This window comes from Pholis gunnellus, assembly GCF_910591455.1.
Source record: "Pholis gunnellus genome assembly, chromosome: 3".
Taxonomy (NCBI): Eukaryota; Metazoa; Chordata; class Actinopteri; order Perciformes; family Pholidae; genus Pholis; species Pholis gunnellus.
The window spans coordinates 16397294-16417995 of NC_136529.1; the positions used below are offsets into that span (position 1 = coordinate 16397294).

Genomic DNA, 20702 nt, shown 5'->3' on the forward strand with positions numbered 1-20702 from the left:
TTGTCATAATGGACAGGAAAGATTTCTTTGTCGCAAAACAGTGGCTTGCAGAAAAAGGCCGACAGCTACTTGTAAAATGGGAAATATGAGTCTGAATTTTAAAACATTTGTTAAAAGATTGGTCGTGTTTCAAAATGAGATGACCAAACACAAGAGGGCAAAATCTGTGACACGAAAATAGGTGTAAATACTATCTCAATGTGAAAATACCTGAAGTAAAATCATTCATAATAAGAATAAATTAAAGTATTCACTATGCAGAATGCCCCCCAGTGTAATATGATATTATTGGATTAATATTGCAGATGCATCACTGTGGAAGCAGCATTTTAATATTCTAGCAGCTGAAATGAAGACATAGTTACTTATACTTTAAATATAACGTAGCATTATATAAACAACGTTAGCTGGGCAATGCACTACTTTATGTAACAAGTGGGCCTTCTCCACCCTGTCCTTGTACTTCTACCAGTTGCTCAGACTCTTTACCAATCACAAAGCCTAAATAAACTATTACGTAATGCATCTTTGCCGCGCAGCACCGCCCATTTCCTTTGGGGGGAAAAAAAGTGGTCAGCTATTTTTTTTTTAGCTGACATCTTTGTATTTTTAGCCGTTAGCCACTTCTGCTAAGTAACTTTTCAAGGCATTTCTTGCCTCAAAATATACACACGAAATAGCACGAAGTCCACGTTGAGAGCAGCAGCAGTTACGCGGTCCTTGAAAAGGTAAATGTTGGCTGGTTTGAGCGGTAATGTTGTGCTCGTCTTGCCGTCTGCTTCGCTGTGGCTGTAATGGCGGCTGTTGCTTCGTCAGCTCCTAGCCGTTTTACGAAGAGGGAAGGTGTAGTTAGCTTAATGGCTCCCCGTCTCGCTGACGTCTATTGACGCGGTAACTTGCGTACCAGTGACAGAGTTACACATATTTGCTCAACGAAACTAAAGCTCATCCTTCCTGTGAACTAGAGGAACAATACTCGCCCCGCTTTTAGTTCTTAAAGTCTTCTTTTTAACGGTTTAAATTGGTTAACATCCGTTTAAGTGAACGTTAGCTACCGTTAACTAGCAACGGAGATGTTAGCGAGGGCGAACATGCTATAGCACGAGTGACTGAAATGATAACTTTACATTTCAGATGTAGAGATTGGTTAGGATGAAGTCGCCCGCTTAAAATCGTAAAATTCAACATTTAACCCACGAGGGTGAAAAGTTAACAGTATTGATTTCGGGCCTAGCTGTTTTCCTTAACTCCATGTTATGAGTTAGTTGCATTGGCTAACACAATTGAACCAAAGAGGAAGTCGGTTTTTTTAGTTAGCTTAAACGCACCCGTTCAAATTTAGAAGAAAGGGTCGGGGGGGAAAGTATGGATCAGCGATGTATTGATATCGCTCTGATCTGTTGCACCTTGTCTGGAAGATTTGTTTATTATATCAACAAATAGCGCGCAGGCCACAGCGGAGTACAGCATGTTATAGGCAGGTTGCATTGGTGCCATTGTAAAGCGGTAATGTTGAATTAACTGTTGTTTGTTCCCAGTTACTATGGAAGAAGTACGGCAGGGCAGCAATGGCACTGAGTTACAGACTACCACCATCACATCCGCTCAGTTCTCACAGATAGCCCAACAGGTAATTCATAACAGCTCACAATACTGCAGATCTTTATTGCCTCTGAATCTCTTGCAATGCTCATGCATCTAGTCCATGTTGTTTATGAATGCCATGCTGAAAGCACACTTACATCTCTTAAAGGTCAACTGAAAATGAAATCATATCTTTAAAAATAGCATGAATAATGATCTGCACAATGACAAATTCAGTAGCTAAAGTGCTTATTCTCACTATCCAGTACAAATGAAAATGTATCATCTGCACAGTCTCACCTGTCTCTCACCAATTTTGTGATAAAGGCAGGGATTACTGAGTCCATGTTAGTGTGATCAGCCTGCTTAATGGAGTCTCACTCCTCTGTTACTGTCTTACTTACTAGTTGATGTATCAGAGGATGTAACAATTTCTTAGAAAACCAACCGTAAGTTCCTGTTTCAGTTCATAGCATCTGATAAGACAGCGGCTCTGAATTTGTATGGATTTAAAGTGTGCTTATAAACTGTAAATAAGGGTATATTAACACATACTGAAATTATATAGTGAGCAAGTTCGTTAAAGTAGATTTTAAATGATCAGTTCATTCAAATTACACCTTTTCCACCATCATATGTTAAATATGTTGTGTGGGTTTTAAATTGTGTTTCTGTAGATGTCACTGGGTGGTGGTTCTGTGGCTGTTGTACAGCTGCCAGGGGGTCAGTTTCAGGTTCAAGGGGTGATCCAGTCTGCACAGTCGTCGGTCATTCAGTCCCCTCAGATGCAAACTGTACAGGTGAGACCACTTGCTTTCCTTGACACTGTACGATTTCTCAATGTCAGCCTACGATTAATTCACCTCCTTAGTTTCTTTTTTACAAACCTTCAATATGCCATTTTATCCACTTACTCATATGCACTTTGTTAATCCATCTCCCTCTTTCAAGGCCCTGGGTTCAGATAGTGACGATTCACAGGACTCATCGGACAGTGGAGCCGTAGCCCATAATACCAGAGAAATACTGGCGAGGCGGCCTTCATACAGGTAAGAGATAAACAACAACACGTATGCAAGACACACTACAAGAACAGTCTGCAGAGATGAATTCCAATTAAATTGACTTTCCTCCTCTCACTATGCAGAAAAATCCTAAATGAACTGTCTGAGGAAGTAACGGAGAGCCAGGTATCCACAGGTGTTACAGTACCCACCACCCAAATCTACCAGACCAGCACCGGCCAGTACAGTACGATCTTTTCTGTTCAATAGTAGTAAAAAAAAGAGTGGGTCATTTGGCCTGTGACATTGAGAATTTGTTATCAAATGTTATTAATCTGTAAGCCACAGAATTATCATAAAAAAAACATTTGTTGGAGTTCTGCAGAGGGAACTTTGGGATAAATGTGATTATTATGTAACAGAACTTACTGTATGCTTCGTGTTGTTATGCTCAGAAGAAAATGTGTAGATCAGAAACCAAATTTCTTGTAAAATGGGGGGGGGGGGAATCCCCAAAAGTAGTTACTAAAAGAGTACTCTGCAGATCACACAATTTACCTAGCCAGCTGAAATATGATTTTATTTTTACTTGTGCTTTACCTAATTCTGATGCCACTTGTGTGATTATTCTAGTTACTATAAACGCTAATGGCACCATCCAGCTCGCCACTACGGGGTCTGAAGGCATTCAGGGGCTACAGGCTGTCACCATGGCCAACGCTGGTGGAGCCCAGCAGAACACCACCATCCTTCAGTATGCCCAGACACCCGACGGCCAGCAGATACTGGTGCCGAGTAACCAGGTCGTTGTACAAGGTAAGCAAAACATGTCCTATTTAATAAGATAAGTATCTCAGCCAATTTTATTGGCTAATGGAGAACTCTTTTGTAAGGAGATTCCAGATTGCTAATTTGACTGCTAGGAGGATGCCAAAATGTGTCAGGCGTTCAGACAGACTATAGCACTTTGTATGTATTTTAATTAGAGTAAAGGGGGAAACAAGGTTGTGTCTGGTAGTTTACCTTTAGTATCTTTCCCACATCAACACAGCTCCTTGATTTTTTCTGACACATTGCTATTTCAGTTGAAATGTGGCTTCACTTCAAGGTGCCTTACTTTCAACGAGCTGATTTAAGTGGAGTGTAATTAATATCAAGTTTCAGCATTTTTAGAAGCATGTCCTTTGGTAAACTAGTTAATGGATTTTCATTCACGCAGCTTGGAGAATCTCACAGTATTGGCGCTAGAAAAATGTCTCCAAAAAATATTACAAAGCTCCTGACGAAGCTGTGTGTCTGTGAATGTTGACTAAACGTTTCCTCTTAACAGCTTTAATGTAATGTTTGTTTATGGTTTAAAAAAAAAGAACAAATGAATGTCTAAACTTCTCAAGTGACGTCAATGTTTGACTGTCATGTCACCCGCAGGTGCAGGAGGAGAGGTGCAAACATACCAGATCCGCACAGCGCCCGCATCCAGCTCACTGCCTCAGACTGTAGTCATGACGTCTCCTATGGGGCTGTCTCAGGGCAAGAGTGACGACCCAACAATGAAAAGGGAAATCAGGCTTATGAAAAACAGGTGCGTGTTCAGTTTATTTCTTGGTCAATCACAGTCACGGATGCACACAGACACGGGGGTTACATACGCCTGATGAAGATTACAAAGTGGCTAGTTTTCCGTCGCCAAAACATTGCATAATTTTGGAGCGCTATTTAGCTCCCGACAAGCATGACATGGTTGGTACCACTGCTAGTTTCATATGATACCAGAACCTTCCCTCGAGAACGAGATCGCTACGGCCTCTTAAAGGCAGTAATGTCTCAGCGTTAATTATTAAGTATCTTTCTTTTTTACTAGCGCATATTTTACTTTTAATTTGTAACTTTGATATATGTATATTTATGTCGAAGTAGTGAAAATACTGTACGTTATCGATGTACTGCAGGTTAATTAATTGCATAATGTTAACATTTTTGTCCCTCTTTCAGAGAGGCAGCGCGTGAATGTCGACGGAAGAAAAAGGAATATGTTAAATGCCTGGAAAACCGTGTAGCTGTTCTTGAAAACCAAAACAAGACCCTGATTGAAGAACTCAAAACATTAAAGGACCTTTATTGTGTCAAAACAGGATAACCTGTTTGAATCGAGGCTGCGGATTGGGACATAATTTGGGAGCGACACAGCTCAGCCATTTGGACATGAACAGGGTTTCTGGGAACACTTAATTTCAGGCTGACATCCTCAAGTTTTTTACTCTGTTTGATATAAAAGTGACAATTGATGGCACTAAGATATACTCGACAAATACATTTTTTTCCACCTGCTGTTTTTTAAATTTGCTAACACTATAACATTTATAGTTGTGTACATTTTTAATACTGGGAGGTATCCCTGAAATGGTGAGCTTTAACTTTGAGTCTGTTTGTAAATGTATCCCGTGTTTTTAAAAAAATGTTTCTGTTTTTTTTTTTTATCCTCTAACGGCATCAGCAGAATGTTGACTGTATAATTCCCACACAGACATAATTCCTGTTTATATTGTGGACCAGCATCTCCCCTCATTTCTCTATAAGGACATGTTACAATCGTCATTCCTTCTTTTCGTGCAATGGAATATATAGGGTAACAAATGACATTGAGTGTGGTTTGTTTGGTTGTTTTTAGGCAGTTACTTAGACAATCAGGGAAAAAAAAGCAGTGTCCAGGTAATATTTATTATGTACATCTTGGGAGGGATGGAGGGAAAGAAGAACAAACTGTATGAAATGTTGCTGATTCTGTAAATAAATAAATATATTTTCACTCAATAGATGCAGTGGATAGTGTATTTTTGTTCAATGGAAATTAAAATGTACAGATTGACCTCTTGTTGACATGAAACATAAAGACTTAATTTGAACCCAGTGTCTAATGAATGTTCGTAGTGGACCAACGAAAGTGTTGGCACATGATGGGGCCGAGAGAGAAAACAATCAGAATAGTATGGGTTAGCAGCAAGATATAGTGACTAATGTCTGGGCTGGACTTTCTGAAGCCCATAAGAGGCACAATGATGTCTGCCCATAACCCCCCCTGCAGTCATTTAATGGAATATCCCATGATATGTGGTCTTATCATCCTAGTAACCTCTGGCGCCTCGACATGTTTTAAGTGAAGTTCAGTAAAACCAGCAGCCTCTAGATCTTCCCACGTTGCTCTGGTGATCATGCATCCATCTCCAAGATAGTACCACAGAGGCTCAAACACGTGCTGTAAGAAGTACGTACAGGAGGAGGGATCTGAGACAACATGCTCCAAAAAGTAGAAGGCTCCACCCTGTAAGAGAACCAACAAAAGAAAAATCAGAACTGCAGTGGCTGTTATTCGTTAGGACTGTGAAGCAGGTGTGTGGGGATTCAGAAGTTAATACTAAAGAACTAAAGAATTCACCATTCTGAACTGACTGTGATGGTCATTAAAATATAAAGGTTTAAAAAGGTTTAGTACTACACACTACCAGTCCCACCTGTGAAGACATTGGTACAGCTATCTGTAAGACATTGGTATGTACTTTTGTATGGAATTAAACTTCATATTCAGCCTGTTGTGTGTGCACCAGAACACACAGTACACACACTGCACACTGAGGACGGGTGGAACTAGTTAGTTGTGTTTGTTTTGTGGCCGGGGCACTCCTCTACCAGCCACGTAGCCTATTAATATATCACCAATGTCATGAACAAAATATTTCCCACGGCACATGAAAGCTGCATACTGAGACACTCACCGTTTTGAGGATGCGTCGGACTTCCTGCAGCACGCGCTGCACGTTGATGACCGAGCAGAGAACCAAGGTGCAGACAACAACGTCCACTGACTCGTCCCTCACCGGCCCCATGTCCTCCCCAGACACGACTACAAACGTGTCATAGGTCAAATGCGTGTTCGCGTCCATGCTTAGCCGCAGGTACTTCTCGAAATGCGGGTTGGGGTCCGTGCAGGTCACGGTGCAGCCGTGGGGGTAAAACTTGAAGTTCGCCCCGCTGCCACAGCCGATCTCCAGCAGACGAAGAGTGCCGTCGCTGTTTGCAAATTTGCCCACGTTTCGGAAAAGGTCCCTCTTGGTTTTGTGCATTTTATCGTTGTACGAGAATGTTATGTTGTAGGCAAGCCATGGAAACAAGCGTTTGTACATACCGTACAGGCCCGTGATTTCCATCAGATATAAGGGTAAAGTCAACATTAAACAAAGCAATCTGCATAACTTCAAGAGACAAGACTTCATTCTATTCTGAGCCAAACAACGCGTTAGGGGCATCTCGATCTCGAGACTTACGAGATCAAAAGATTACACTGTTAATACCTCAGAGATGATGTCTGTGTCTCACCATACGATGGAGCAACTACACCGTAGTGTGCATGAGGGGCAACTGGGAGAACACGTCCAAGTTGCCCCAGATTTTTTGACTTTATTGTCTATATCATATCAATACTGGTTTAAAAAGAAAACATGGATCATGCAGCAGGATCAAACTCTTTAATTGCCAACATTAAGACAACACAATTAGCTTGATAACAGCAAAAACATATCTCTTTTTAGTCATGAAGCCATCAGTAGCACATAAACACAGAAGGACAGATATTCTCTATGGCAGTATCACATTGATTTATCAGTTTTGGAGATGGGAAATGACAAATAGAAAATCAAACATATTTGTCACTTAAACTGCAAATACAATGAGTAATATATTCCACTTTTTAGTCAATGTGTTACAATAATGTGTCTTTGCCAAACACAAAGACTGAGTGTTTTTTCCATGGCAAAAATAAAGTTAGTATTAGAGTAACGGGTTATTTGTCACTGGTGGCGATCAATCATATCACAAAAGAGAGGAGAGGCTTTAAGTGCTTTGCTTATTCTTATGTGAGAATAATTTATTTCACAGCATAACCTACAATATGCGGTTTGATTATGAACAGCAATGGTGTTTCGATGTGTCTCAGCTTGAGTTCAGAGAATCCAGCTGCCTCCAGATGTTTCGATGTTTCCCGGGTGACCTCACATCCATCTCCAAAGTAGTACCAAATAGGCTGAAGTACATGCTGGAAGAAGTATGACCAAGTTGAGGGATCTGCAACGACATGCTCTAGGAAAAAGAAGGCTCCACCCTGCAAAACAAAGTTTTGTTATGTGTTTACTGTGCAAACTTGGGTTTCCATACATTTCTCATGTTTTATAACGAATACATGTTGTTGCATTTTCTGTTTCCTGTAAGGCCTGTTGTTTGTTGGCACACAGGTCAAAATTAGCAATTTGAATTATTAATACTTTGGCTGGTGCATGTGTAGGGAATCACTTCTCTGCTGTTTTGCTCAATATTTTAATGAAAACAAATACAAACAATTGAAGTAGACTACGCTTGTTTATTTAGCTTAGTTACTTATTTATTCCCACTGGTGAATGGTTAGTCCATGTGCACTGCATTATAACAGCTGCCTCAATAACATGGAAAGCTATACGGCTGCAAATAGCCATTCTATGGTGAGTGCATTTACTTCGGGACGAGTGGTTATTTCAGGAGTCACAGATGACTTACTGGTCTCAGCATGCGGCGACCCTCACGCAGAGTTTGCGGTATATTGTTGACAGAGCAGAGTACCAGGGTGCAGACAACAACGTCTACCGATTCGCTCTCAACTGACCCCATGTCCTCACCCAACGCCACCAGAAATCTCTCATACGAGAGCTGGTCATTGACGCTCATGTTTTTCTTCAGATACTTCTGAAAATGAGGATTCGGGTCAGTGCAGATCACCTTGCAACCGGGCGGATAAAACTCAAAATTTGTGCCGGAGCCGCAGCCGATCTCCAGAATTGTGAGCTGCCCGCCAGGCTTGTTGAACTTGGAGAGACTGCGAAACAGCTCCTTCTTCTTCTCGTACATTTTCTTGTTGTACATTATAGAGCACCGATACCAACAGATTGGGAATAAACGTTTGTATATTTTATACAAGCCCACGGCATGGATCAGATGAAGGGGCATGCATAACACATTGACGATCAAAGTGCAACATGCAATTAAGAAAGCCATATTTTTGCCGCCCCAAACCTTCGTGTCAGCCAGCAGCGCGAATTGGACTGCCTCGCTGGTTGTCAAATTGATAAAGTCTAGCTAAAGCAGGAAGTTCGGTTGAGTTTTCAAAATAAAAGTCGACAACTAGTTTTTAAAACACTGAAATTAAAATGCCCCAGATGTTTTGACTTTATTGTCTATATCATATCAATACTGGTTTAAAAAGAAAACATGGATCATGCAGCAGGATCAAACTCTTTAATTGCCAACATTAAGACAACACAATTAGCTTGATAACAGCAAAAACATATCTATTTTTAGTCATGAAGCCATCAGTAGCACATAAACACAGAAGGACAGATATTCTCTATGGCAGTATCACATTGGGTGTTTTTTTCATGGCAAAAAGTTAATACTAATAAAGTTAGTATTAGAGTAACGGGTTATTTGTCACTGGTGGCGATCAATCATATCACAAAAGAGAGGAGAGGCTTTAAGTACTTTGCTTATTCTTATGTGAGAATAATTTATTTCACAGCATAACCTACAATATGCGGTTTGATTATGAACATCAATGGTGTTTCGATGTGTCTCAGCTTGAGTTCAGAGAATCCAGCTGCCTCCAGATCTTTCCATGTTTCCCGGATGACCTCACATCCATCTCCAAAGTAGTACCAAATAGGCTGAAGTACATGCTGGAAGAAGTATGACCAAGTTGAGGGATCTGCAACGACATGCTCTAGGAAAAAGAAAGCTCCACCCTGCAAAACAAAGTTTTGTTATGTGTTTACTGTGCAAACTTGGGTTTCCATACATTTCTCATGTTTTATAACGAATACATTTTGTTGCATTTTCTGTTTCCTGTAAGGCCTGTTGTTTGAAACAGATCCTTACCACAAAAACTTGAATATCGACTGAAACTTGACATTATGGATTTAAAGTCTTAGTCTATACTTAATCGAAGGCAGAATCTCTTGTAGTTTGAGATATGTCATGTTGGCACACAGGTCAAAATTAGCAATTTCAATTATTAATACTTTGGCTGGTGCATGTGTAGGGAATCACTTCTCTGCTGTTTTGCTCAATATTTGAATGAAAACAAATACAAACAATTGAAGTAGACTTCTACGCTTGTTTATTTAGCTTAGTTACTTATTTATTCCCACTGGTGAATGATTAGTCCGCACTGCATTATAACAGCTGCCTCAATAACATGGAAAGCTACGGCTGCAAATAGCCATTGTATTTACTTCGGGACGAGTGGTTATTTCAGGAGTCACAGATGACTTACTGGTCTCAGCATGCGGCGAACCTCACGCAGAGTTTGCGGTATGTTGTTGACAGAGCAGAGTACCAGGGTGCAGACAACAACGTCTACCGATTCGCTCTCAACTGACCCCATGTCCTCCCCCAACGCCACCAAAAATCTCTCATACGAGAGCTGGTCATTGTCGCCCATGCTTTTCTTCAGATACTTCTGAAAATGAGGATTCGGGTCAGTGCAGATCACCTTGCAACCGGGCGGATAAAACTCAAAATTTGTGCCGGTGCCGCAGCCGATCTCCAGAATTGTGAGCTGCCCGCCAGGCTTGTTGAACTCGGAGAGACTGCGAAACAGCTCCTTCTTCTTCTCGTACATTTTCTTGTTGTACATTATAGAGCACCGATACAACCAGATTGGGAATAAACGTTTGTATATTTTATACAAGCCCACGGCATGGATCAGATGAAGGGGCATGCACAACACATTGACGATCAAAGTGCAACATGCCATTAAGAAAGCCATATTTTTGCTGCCCCAAACCTTCGTGTCAGTCAGTAGCGCGATATGGACTGCCTCGCTTGTTGTCAAATTGATCAGGAAGTCCGGTTGAGTTTTCAAAATAAAAGTCGACAAGTTTAGACGCAACTAACGTACTAGCGTGACATGAATTACAACTATTGCCCTGCCGTAACGCCAGTAGACTATTTCAAGTTAAATCCAACTGTTATTACCAATTCAGTGCGCATTATGCTGTCTTTATACACCGTGACATGGTATCAACATTGAATTCCATTCCTTCCAACTTTGGTGGAAGGTGGGAAGTGGGCGACACCGCAGACGTTTAAAGGACCAGAGTACGTCACTGAACACACAGATTATTTTTTGTATTTAGGGATAATTTCTATAGTTTGAATAACTGTTAGTTCACGAGTGTTTAACGCTAGCTAAATAAGCTAACGTTAGCTCCCTGGATTTAACGTGCAGTATGTAACGTTCAGGCCGAGTTAGGCTAACGCTAAGCTAACGCTAACGTTCGTGATCAACATTTTATTGTGTTGGCTCTTTAGTTTAGTGTTTTGAGTTCAACAGTAAGTATGCTATATCTTTCAAGTCCTCAACGTTTTAAGAGTAACTACAGACTCAAACAGTTTTTTTTTAAAAGCTATAAACAACAACGACAACAATTTTAAAAACATTAAATGATATGCCTGTGTTAATATTTAACTACATTTCTTTCCAACTTGATTAACAAATTGTCATTTCATGGTTGAAAATGGCTCAAAACACCATCTACTGTTGTATATCAGCTCTAATTTTGCAAGGCCAATTTGAGATAGAGTCGACCGTTTGGGATTAATGTCATGAAATATAATGTTAATGTCCTGTAGTCAGACCTCACCACAGCATCTAACGTTAGAGTTTTATATTTCTTCGGTAACAACTTTGTAGCATTACAATCACAGCACATCACAATGTTTGCTCTTTTCAATGTAATGGAAATAAAGCTATCAGCACTTTGCACAATTTGGTGAATCAGTGTGAATGACGACAGCAATGTGCTTTCCATGTGTGACAACAGTGTGTAGATGAAGCATTTAATCAAGCAATTGTTTGATTTGTCTTATTTAGCAGCTCGCTAGTTAGCTCACTAAAGTTAGCTTGCTAATTCCACCATGTTTTCATGCTAACATTACAGAAACTGAGCGGAACAGTGGGCCGGTGGCCAGCGGAGACTGCAGGGAGGAGAGCACATGGGAGGACATGGAGGCGCTAGGGTTTGTGCTGGCTGAACATGTAACAAATAAGTAAAAAGCAAAACAACAATAACAAATACAATAAAATATACCAAACTGTCAATAAACAAATTATCATAAACAACATAAATGTTTAAATAATACATGTCTGAGAAAGTAGTCGGGAGAAATACACACATATACCATCCTCCTTAACTCAAACAATTAACTCAATATCTATCATATACACCTCAATTCAAACCTCGGTAATGAGGTAATATTTTCCCCTGTGTGTCCACGTTTAGTACTTTATTCCACGGTGGGGACATTTGTAGTGTTACAGCTGGAAAGGGGTTAGTGCAATAACAACAAGCATCAGTTATAAAGGACCAGATAGGTCTGTAATCGATAATTAGACAGTAAAAAGCATATATAACTGAACAGTTGAATTAACATTATGCCCAAAGGAAATATTGATACGTAACAGACTAATTAATATTGCACATGAAGGAATTGTCAGTTTTGAGTTTGTGATCTATACCTGCATTATAGGTGTTGTTAGAATGCACAGGGCAATGTTTAAGGTGCGCTTTTAGTCCATTTATAACGTAATTCCAGTAACGTCCGCGATCGCATCATAATTATGTAACATAGTGAAAGTGGAGTCGGATTCGCTGGGCACCTCGGTTGTCTTTTCCTAAATCCTTATGAATTCTCCTTCACATCTTTTCTTGACCTTTTTTGCCAGCGAGGTCAAGGAAAAGTGGTTAGGAATAGACCTTAGGAGGTCATTTTTTGACTTTTCGACCGTAGCCCTCCTCTCATTTGTGGTCTGATGAACTGTCAGATTCAGTGCCCCATGCCATATCAATATTTTTCAACCTACAACCTCATATTTGTCGATGCTATGTTGAGCTTTTTGTCACACGGAAATGGCCGTTGTCTCATCCTTCTGCCCCTTGCCCGCTTTTTAGCATTTTTTTAAATGATGCAGTGGGTGGACTTAGCCTCAGACCTGGGTCAAAGTTACACTTCATGCTGCTTAAGCTGTGTTTTTTTTTGGCCATTTGCAGGGTTTAATGTTAAAGGTGTAAGATCTGGCCAGACTTTTTGTTTAAAACATAAACAAATGAACAAACATCATCAACAGAATGTAAATAGTCTTCAGTGTTGACACTATATCAAAGATGTCTATGTATTGTGTTGTAGAGATATCTACTGACACAATACCCCGGTCTGTCCTGTCTTTTTACACTACTTGTACCTTGAGAGTCGCGAGTGAGTCACTGTAGCGTCCAGTCTGCCCTCTTCAGAGGATGAAGAAGTAGCGCTGCCCTGAGGGGCCTTCAGCTTGCTTTTGCTGCTGCTGGAAGTGAGGTTGATGAGAGCTGTGACACTGAACCAAACCGTACATTTTCCAGCTGTCGAACTAAAACATTGAGCTAAGACAGACTAAAAAGGAAGAATTTGGTGATTATTCTTGGTAAAAAAATCAAATTACCTGCAGTCATTTATTCCATATATGAGGATGTTTACATCTATACAAGGGCACCGGTGTAGGTACTAGATGTGCTTGGCCTGGCAGATTGGGTTGTGGTCCTGCCCTAATAAACGATGTCACACGTATGATTGGCTGCATGTGGGAGAGACAAAACTGACTCACTGGGGGAGCCTGTGACCCACCCATACTCTGCTTCTGATGAGCTATACCCTTCCAGGTGGTTGATAAAAACACTAACATTAACGTAGCCATGATGATGATGCAAAACCACAATACTAACTACAGAGGCCCAGGAGTAGCGCTTTTGTTCACATAGTCCGAAGGTAGGTTACCTGGAATGAACAACGGGTCGTTTTTACAATTTTCAAATTTCATCATTAGATTGCCTTCTGATAACTTTTGAGCTGAGTAATAAACTTTGTATTTTTCAAATATTGTCAGTTTTACAAAAATGAATGGCGAATTAAAAATGTACTCCGTTTTTGGAGAAAAGAGGCTCTTCAAGGCCATAACGAATCTCGCCAACCTCCCCTGTGAGATAGCGCCAGGCGGTTATTAGTCAAGTCTGGGCCCACTCGCAGCAGTGCGTGGACACTGGAGGACAGCCAATAGCAGACACTCTGCTGTGCTGTGGGCACCTCAAATTTTTAATTTGCCGTCAATTTTTTGTAAAACTGCAAATATTTGAAATCCACACAGTTGATTTTTTGCCTCAAACATTCCCAGGAGCCTATTGCTGTAGTCTGACTGGAGTCTGACGTCTCTTTGTCCGATCTACAGTAGCTACATTCTGCAAAGATTTAATGTGAATGGGGTTATAGGCTATTAAGTATTTCCTCACTATATTGAAATGCTGAAACGAAAAGTAGCTGAATGAATAAAAAAGCATGCCAGCCTTTTGATTTCCTGTAGGGTTTAAGCTGCAGTTCTTAACATTTCCACCAGATAGAGACATTGTTGGGTCAAATTCATAACACCTCCTTCATAAAACCCTCTGACCCTGTATTTTGAAGGGTGGAGTCTTGAGACAAACGGTCACAATATATTGAAAGTAATTTCTTTCATTGACTGAATGTCAGCCGCGTGTGCACAACATGTGCTCTGTACTCTGCAAACAAACAAAAAGCTTTCTCCTGCTACTGACAGCAAAATAACACATAACATTTGCATACAATACAATCAGCTGAATGATCCAAATCTTTATCATCGTTCTGTTTATGACAGCATGGTGTGGAGTGAACTATGGGTTGAAAGCTAAGTCGTGTAGTACATGCGTTTATGGGACTGGGCTCACAGGATCCATAGTCATTGTTTTTTGCTTACATCAGAGATCTTATTCTTCAGGGAAATACCAGAATATGGGTTTAGGATTTATTCTGTTGTCAGCAGGGGTTTAGTACAAGTGTTTACATCGACAGTTATACGGTGCTTTGAATATGCATGCAGAATAATTTTAATTTTGGTCACTGGGTCTATGCAATGTGGATCTCAGTTACAGCAATAGGACCTTAAAGAAGGTATTTTAACATGTCATATTAAAGCAATGGTTTAAATATTAAAATGAATGAGTGAGTGAATTTCATTTAGCTGCTTCAGTTTGAGGGTCCTGGTATTGTTCATGCTGGCTCCTCGTCACAGGGACACTTAAATTGAACGCAGTCATCATTCATGTTATCATCAACACCTGTGTTTTTTGCACGTCAGCATGTCTTCTGGAAAAGGTGTATATTGAATTTATGTAAAACTGTGTGTGCACGGTTCACAATTGGTATAACTTAAATGTCACACATTGGTAAGTAATTGATTCTTAGCTCCACCTAACTAGGCTGGTTTTAATCCAGAATAAACAATGCAACTTGACCAAACGGCCTCCCTGGTTTGTATGAGAAATCAAATAACTTTTGAATTCATTATTTTGGTCATGCACCTAAGTCAAATTATTATTATTATTCATGACACAAATGAAGTGTCAGCAATGTATTTGTTTAGTTAGGCTACCATCGACTTACCTACATAGAGTCATTATAAGCTCAGAGTCGTCTTTAATGTGTAAAAACTTCTATTTCTGATTCTAAAAATAAAATGTAGGCTAATTACACTCTAAAATGATTTCCACAGCAGATCAAGATGAAAAAAATATATATTGCCAATCGCAATACAAATCCCAACCAGAACAGCAATGAGTGTTGTTACATTAACAGTTTTTGTTTTTTCTGCTTACGATGCTGCAGTCTCTTGTCCGTTATTGAAACTAAAGGCATTTACCGACACTCCCTAACAATTTGCTGAGAGTCATCAATTATGCAGGGTAGCCGCATGCACTGGGAAGGAAGATAGCAGCAACAATATGGCGACAGCCGCAGTTACTCTCGACTCTTTTCTACATCTGCAGTTCATTGACAGCTGTCTGGATTTCTGTTAATGCGAGAAAAAGTAAGTAGACAATCTGTTTTCTGCTTTGTCCGGTTTTTCGTGTCGTGGGATGGATCGCAGTCCTACTTTGTCGACTGACTGCATCCCAGTGCCGCAGAGCGGTCCCTCTCTCTCAGCATCTTTTCCTGGCGTCTGTGGAGGGCTCCTTGCCAGTATGACTACATGGACACATATGTATGCGATGTACCAGGTAGAAGAAGGGAATTATGTTTTCGAAGAGGAAAACGCGGATTTGGGACGCGACGCGGTAGAAAACGGGGAGACGTGCAGGTTATTTGGGGTGTTGGCCTGCCGCTGGATTGGAATGACATTTTTACTGTGTCAGAATTGTGAAACATACGCATATGATGGGATGTATAGAAGTGAGATCACGTCAAACTTCTCTTGAGTGGCGACACCTAGCCTATATTTCCCCATGTGCACGAATAATGCGTCGCTTGCAAAACATTTCAGCGAGCAATTTCCTCGCTATGGCATTATTTCATAACTATGATAGTTTCACCCCCCCCACCCCCACCTCTGCGCCCCCTCCCTCTTGCAATTCCGTTGGAGACTGAATTGCGTGAGGAGGTAGGTGCGTCTTTAGTTTGGCAGTCCTCAAACGGGCCGCGCCACCTTTTTCTGGTATTTACACGAAATCGGTGCCCTTAAAAACACCTTTTCCCATCGCGGTATTACTCTATAAGCCCGCACCACAGGACTCCCCGGGTCTCTGTCGCCTAGACTATCTATACGGGTGTGGTATAGCCTCAAGGCCGTTTTAGTGTCTCTTTTTTTTTTTTTGCTGTAAATAATTCCACCTTTTTCGGTGTGAAATTGGGATGTGATGGTTGTGCTATGTATGGGTCGCTTTGAGTTGAGGCCATGTATGTGTTGTCAGGACATGGGCTGTGCATTCAACTGACCTACTATGAGTTTGTTAGTGAGAGCATAGCAGCAGTAAACCACACTGCAGTATTTTAGGCTTTGGCCCTATAGGACAACGGCGCGCCTCGGTATTAAACAGTAGACGTCCCTGGGGACTACATAGGGAACGAATCCCTCTCAGGGAATGAATGGCACTGGCATGATGAGACACACGATGTGACGGGGAGCGGGTGGTCTTAATCCCGCATGAGGAGACAATTCTAGAAATAGGAGGAGGTTTTCTTCATGGGTGTTTATCTCCACAGTGGCCTGATGTCCCATGGTCCATCATTTCCACCTTTCTTCCTCACTCCTTTTCTGTTCTTTGAGGGGAGAAAATACACTGAATTGTCATAACTCATCAAGATTTCCAGTCAGAACGTTATATATTTACCTTAATTTAACTATGCTCAGGAATAAAGTTGCACCCACCCGTATAGGATATGAAAGGCCTATTAATATATTGACTGCCAAGTTATTCACTCAGTAAATCCTGGACCTTCACCTATGCTCGTTGATGTTGGGGATTAGGACTGAGGTGACATCTAGTGACAGGCAGCATTAAAGCATCACTGCAGGAGAAGGTGTGTAAGTTATTTACCGACCCATGTGATTCAGACGCGAGTGCCCTACTCCCATCCTCCTCACCGCGGCGTCCGGTTAGCTGATGTCAGGTTATCATCACCACTGCGAATAGAGCACAGGAGAAGATTCCCCCCCCCCCCCCCCCCCCCCTCAGTAAATGAGACGGAGGCCGTGGTCCGTTTGGATGTCTTTCCTCCGCACAGAGGACGCATCATGGTAGCATGTAGCTAAACGCAGCTGAACGGGGACGCTGACCATCTTGTCTTTTTTTTTTCTTCCTTGCGAGGCAAATGAGCCTTCCGGAGTTGTTCGTTTTCACGGTCGTCAATCCGTTTTTATTTCCGGACCCACTTGACTCGTAACGGATTTCACAGAAGCGAGAGCGGTGAAAGGGGCTGCGGGCATTTTGGTGCCGAATATGTGCAGCAATGGAATTCGTTGTTGGCAATTATTTTTTGTGTCTTTCTAAATGAAAAGGTGTTTGTCAGATGGTTGCATTGTATGCCGTGTTCCTCATATGACATAGTGAGTCAGTGGACACCGAAAGCTTTGAGCAACATCTGCAATATTTTTGAAGCAGCTTCCTCTGGTCGCCTTGTAGTTTTGCTGCCTGTTTTTTTTAGGGTTGTCCCAGTGTAGGCTGCATGCACTGCTGGGCATGCTATTGCATCCTGGTTTGAATCACCTTGACGGTAGATCAATTGATGTAGCGTTGGTGGAAGGAGACTTGGAGGTTGTGCCGAGGTTGGGTTACTTGAATCGGACTTCATCCCTCTTCTGGTTGGCTGTGCTTTTTCTCCAAGATACCGGTCTGTTGGATCTATATCTGCCTGTGGATTTCTTCTGATTTCTTTTTGATATCTCTCCAGGTCTGTACCCTTGTCATTGTCTCTGTGTATGTTGCACACACTGACTCATTTTTGATCGTCTGAACTATTACTTGGCTGTCAAATGTCTTTATCAAGCAGCATGGCCATCAGCCAGTTGAGAAATGCATCTGTTGTAGGAGCCTAGAGAGATGCAGTTGATAATGTTATGACAACCTTATTGTTTAAACAATGAGTCACAGCCCCTGTGGTTGAATCATTTCCAGTCTTCATGGACTCTCTTTTGATCCACTTGAACAGTTTAGAGTGCTTAGTTATCAGTCAGTCAAGTAGGACGTAAGACACCAAAATGCACACAGTGTGGACTGTGTTGGGTGTGCTGTCATATATGATTAACATAGGGCGGGCGACATCTGTTTTAATAGGTTTTCATTTTTCTCAAGCCAAAAAAAAGGGAGCATAGAGTAACACAATTTTTCACATTGTTATGCAACAAACCTTCCCCAACCATTCTTTTCTTTATCACAAATTCCAGTTACATTAATTTATATTCTTCATCTGTGATGTAGATCAATGGATATGATAAGTAGATTCAAGCAATGAGCCTTGCTACAACATCAGCTTATTAGGTTCTTATGGTGAACATGTAGCACTATACCTTTTGCGAATTTATACATATGTGTTTTACTTGCTTGGCTTAAGATTGTGTGGCAGCTTGTCATTTTGCCCATTACAGATAGCATTTAATAGCCTGTGTGCTGGGAGCCACTTTCTTACTTATTTTATATCAAAGTCAGTCAGGTAGAATAGCTGTAGATTGAAGTGTACGGATATCTATTCTACCAGTTTGAGCTTTTTTGATACTTCCAGCACCTTATTTAAGATGAAGCGGTTGTTATCCTGCATATATCTATTGTCAGTGAAAGCTGTTTACACTAAACCAGAGAGACCTCCATGCTAGAACAATGAACTTTGCTGTATAGAGCAGCAGAATTTGATGTCTATTCTCAGTGAGACCAGCAGGGCTATCGACACATTCACGTCACATTCATCGTTAGTAACGACACCATAGACGTTTATAGATAAACATAACTCTAAATGCTGCATTTTGGCATGTTTGATCAAAAAAAGGAAAGCCCTGAGAAAGAAAGGAGAGAGTCAGACATATGAGTTTGTTGTGGGATAAAGATCCCATCATTTGTGATTAATGATGGGATTAATGATGTGATTAACACAAGAAGAATAAACATGTCTCCTTGAGAGCAAACAAGGAATTCAAAGCTGTCTACTGTAAGTGCTGGCTAGCTACTTGAGTTTAGCTTTTGGGGATACAGGATCAGTGCTTTCGTCATTGAGGTTGATGGAGAGCACAGAAATAGTGCCTACTGGCCCATGTTCCAAATGTTTGCACGTTTTCAGCATTATTTTGCTTTGTTTGCGTTCCCTGCCAGAACTGGAAAATTCCCACTGTGAGGCTTTTTAGCAACGCTGAAACTGAAAAAGGAAGCAAAACAACTGGTCTCACATAGAAATATGTAAATCAATTTAATCGTAACTCTTTGTTGACCAGTCAGTATCATTAATACGACTGCCAGTTTAAATAACTAGATGACATGACTTTTTTGTTTTGTTTTATCTTATCTTTTTTTGTCTTTTGTTCAGTACCATATCCTCACACGTTCTCACTCTGTGTTCCTCTTGTCCTCGCAGAGCTCGATGTCTGGGATGGAAAACAAATAAAGAGGAAATAGCTGCAGGATGAAAACATGGCCGCACCCATTATTGCAACCCCAGGCCCTCACAGCTTCAAGTATTTCACCGCGGAGTCGCTTGCTAACATCGAGAAGCGTATCAATGAAGAGAAGAACAAGAAGCCACCCAAGCCCAGATCGGACAGTAGTCACCGGGACACGTCTGACGAGAATGAAGTCAAGCCCAACCGTGACCTGGAGGCGGGGAAGAGCCTGCCGTTCATCTACGGTGATGTTCCTAAGGGAATGAACTGCACACCGCTGGAGGATTTGGATCCATACTATGTGAACACGAAAGTGAGTTGTCACAACGGCCTAATGCACCACCCAGTTTCCCCCCCAAACACTGTAGTGAAGAGGCATTTGCTTAATGTAGTTGAGAGGTTTATGGATGTTGAGAACTTTCACAGATGTATTATTCAGCTGCTATGCTGAGCCATCAGATGTTCGTCTTTACCCTTTTCTCATGTGAATTGCAAGCACACCATACACATAGGTAATATGAAATTCACAGTCAAAACAGATTCAGGTTTTTTATCAGTTATTTCAAAATGATTGTAAAGTTATTGTATTTGCTACAGAGATAGGGTAATAATAATGCAAAGATGACCTTGAGACGTTTAAGAGCTTCTGAGTACTTTTTAGTCACTGCTACAGGGCCTTAGAGACACTCAGTGCATTATTAGATCATATAAGGCCCGTGAGTTTTTTTTAGTACACTTGTACAACCAAAGAGCAGATGCAGAGGGACGTAGTGGCTCTGCTCCTGCAACACTGCAGGGTTTCTGTGGAATGCAGTTCTCGGGCAGTGGTAATTCTCATAAAGGTTTCTGCAGTGTTGATTAATTATCCTTGTTAATGCAAGATGATGTAACATTTATGTTAATGTAGCATCGTTTACCAAAGCCAATTAGATTATTTTGTGACAAAACAAACACACAGATGACAAGTGCTATGTCCAACAGTAGGCGTGACTGATGGCTTCCCAGCATGCACTGGGACAGTGGAATTTCTATTATCATTTTATCTATATTGCCACACTGTTATTGGTCTTATT

General features: G+C 41.1%; 5 protein-coding genes across 8 annotated transcripts in view; 2 read left to right on the top strand and 3 right to left on the bottom strand.

Moving 5' to 3' along the window:
- Positions 1–440: 440 nt before the first annotated feature.
- Positions 441–5389, top strand: atf1 (activating transcription factor 1). 2 transcript variants are annotated; one of them, XM_079183661.1, is made up of 8 exons: positions 441–728; positions 1539–1630; positions 2262–2384; positions 2536–2633; positions 2732–2835; positions 3222–3404; positions 4017–4170; positions 4581–5389. In XM_079183661.1, exons 2-8 carry the CDS (start codon positions 1544–1546, stop codon positions 4723–4725), a joined length of 894 nt encoding a protein of 297 aa, XP_079039787.1. In that variant the 5' UTR covers positions 441–728; positions 1539–1543; the 3' UTR covers positions 4726–5389. The 2 variants fall into 2 exon arrangements, with proteins under 2 accessions (XP_079039787.1, XP_079039786.1); XM_079183660.1 differs by lacking the exon at positions 441–728 and having other exon boundaries at positions 794–1630.
- A 281-nt stretch (positions 5390–5670) lies between these two features.
- LOC306694374 (thiol S-methyltransferase TMT1A-like) lies at positions 5671–6856 on the bottom strand (the record flags this gene model as incomplete). Its single annotated transcript, XM_079157209.1, has 2 exons — positions 5671–5907; positions 6359–6856. The coding sequence occupies 2 exons, from the start codon at positions 6854–6856 to the stop codon at positions 5671–5673; spliced, it is 735 nt and encodes a 244-aa protein (XP_079013335.1).
- Positions 6857–7120: 264 nt separating this feature from the next.
- Positions 7121–8687, bottom strand: LOC306714713 (thiol S-methyltransferase TMT1A-like). The gene is made up of 2 exons (XM_079184824.1): positions 8169–8687; positions 7121–7740 (listed from the first exon to the last, which is right to left on the bottom strand). The coding sequence occupies exons 1-2, from the start codon at positions 8661–8663 to the stop codon at positions 7507–7509; spliced, it is 729 nt and encodes a 242-aa protein (XP_079040950.1). The 5' UTR covers positions 8664–8687; the 3' UTR covers positions 7121–7506.
- A 202-nt stretch (positions 8688–8889) lies between these two features.
- LOC306694077 (thiol S-methyltransferase TMT1A-like) lies at positions 8890–10483 on the bottom strand. Its single transcript, XM_079156791.1, has 2 exons — positions 9937–10483; positions 8890–9406 (listed from the first exon to the last, which is right to left on the bottom strand). The coding sequence occupies exons 1-2, from the start codon at positions 10429–10431 to the stop codon at positions 9173–9175; spliced, it is 729 nt and encodes a 242-aa protein (XP_079012917.1). The 5' UTR covers positions 10432–10483; the 3' UTR covers positions 8890–9172.
- Positions 10484–19660: 9177 nt separating this feature from the next.
- scn8ab (sodium channel, voltage gated, type VIII, alpha subunit b) overlaps positions 19661–20702 on the top strand; it is a gene marked incomplete at its 5' end in the record, with an annotated part of 39054 nt that continues 38012 nt past the window's right edge. For all 3 annotated transcript variants that reach the window (XM_079156980.1, XM_079156982.1, XM_079156981.1), the window contains one exon: positions 19661–19942. In XM_079156980.1, coding sequence (XP_079013106.1) covers positions 19661–19942 — 282 coding nt within the window. The remainder of the gene's footprint in view (positions 19943–20702) is intronic.

Excerpts from the sequence above, each read along its gene's own strand:
- LOC306714713 (XM_079184824.1), bottom strand. The coding sequence starts at position 8,663 with ATGGCTTTCTTAATTGCATGTTGCACTTTGATCGTCAATGTGTTATGC. Across the intron at positions 7,741-8,168 it reads GTCGCCGCATGCTGAGACCA|GGTGGAGCCTTCTTTTTCCT; the intron begins GTAAGTCATCTG and ends TTTGTTTTGCAG.
- atf1 (XM_079183661.1), top strand. The coding sequence starts at position 1,544 with ATGGAAGAAGTACGGCAGGGCAGCAATGGCACTGAGTTACAGACTACC. Across the intron at positions 1,631-2,261 it reads TCTCACAGATAGCCCAACAG|ATGTCACTGGGTGGTGGTTC; the intron begins GTAATTCATAAC and ends GTGTTTCTGTAG. Across the intron at positions 2,634-2,731 it reads GCGAGGCGGCCTTCATACAG|AAAAATCCTAAATGAACTGT; the intron begins GTAAGAGATAAA and ends CTCACTATGCAG.
- LOC306694077 (XM_079156791.1), bottom strand. The coding sequence starts at position 10,431 with ATGGCTTTCTTAATGGCATGTTGCACTTTGATCGTCAATGTGTTGTGC. Across the intron at positions 9,407-9,936 it reads TTCGCCGCATGCTGAGACCA|GGTGGAGCTTTCTTTTTCCT; the intron begins GTAAGTCATCTG and ends TTTGTTTTGCAG.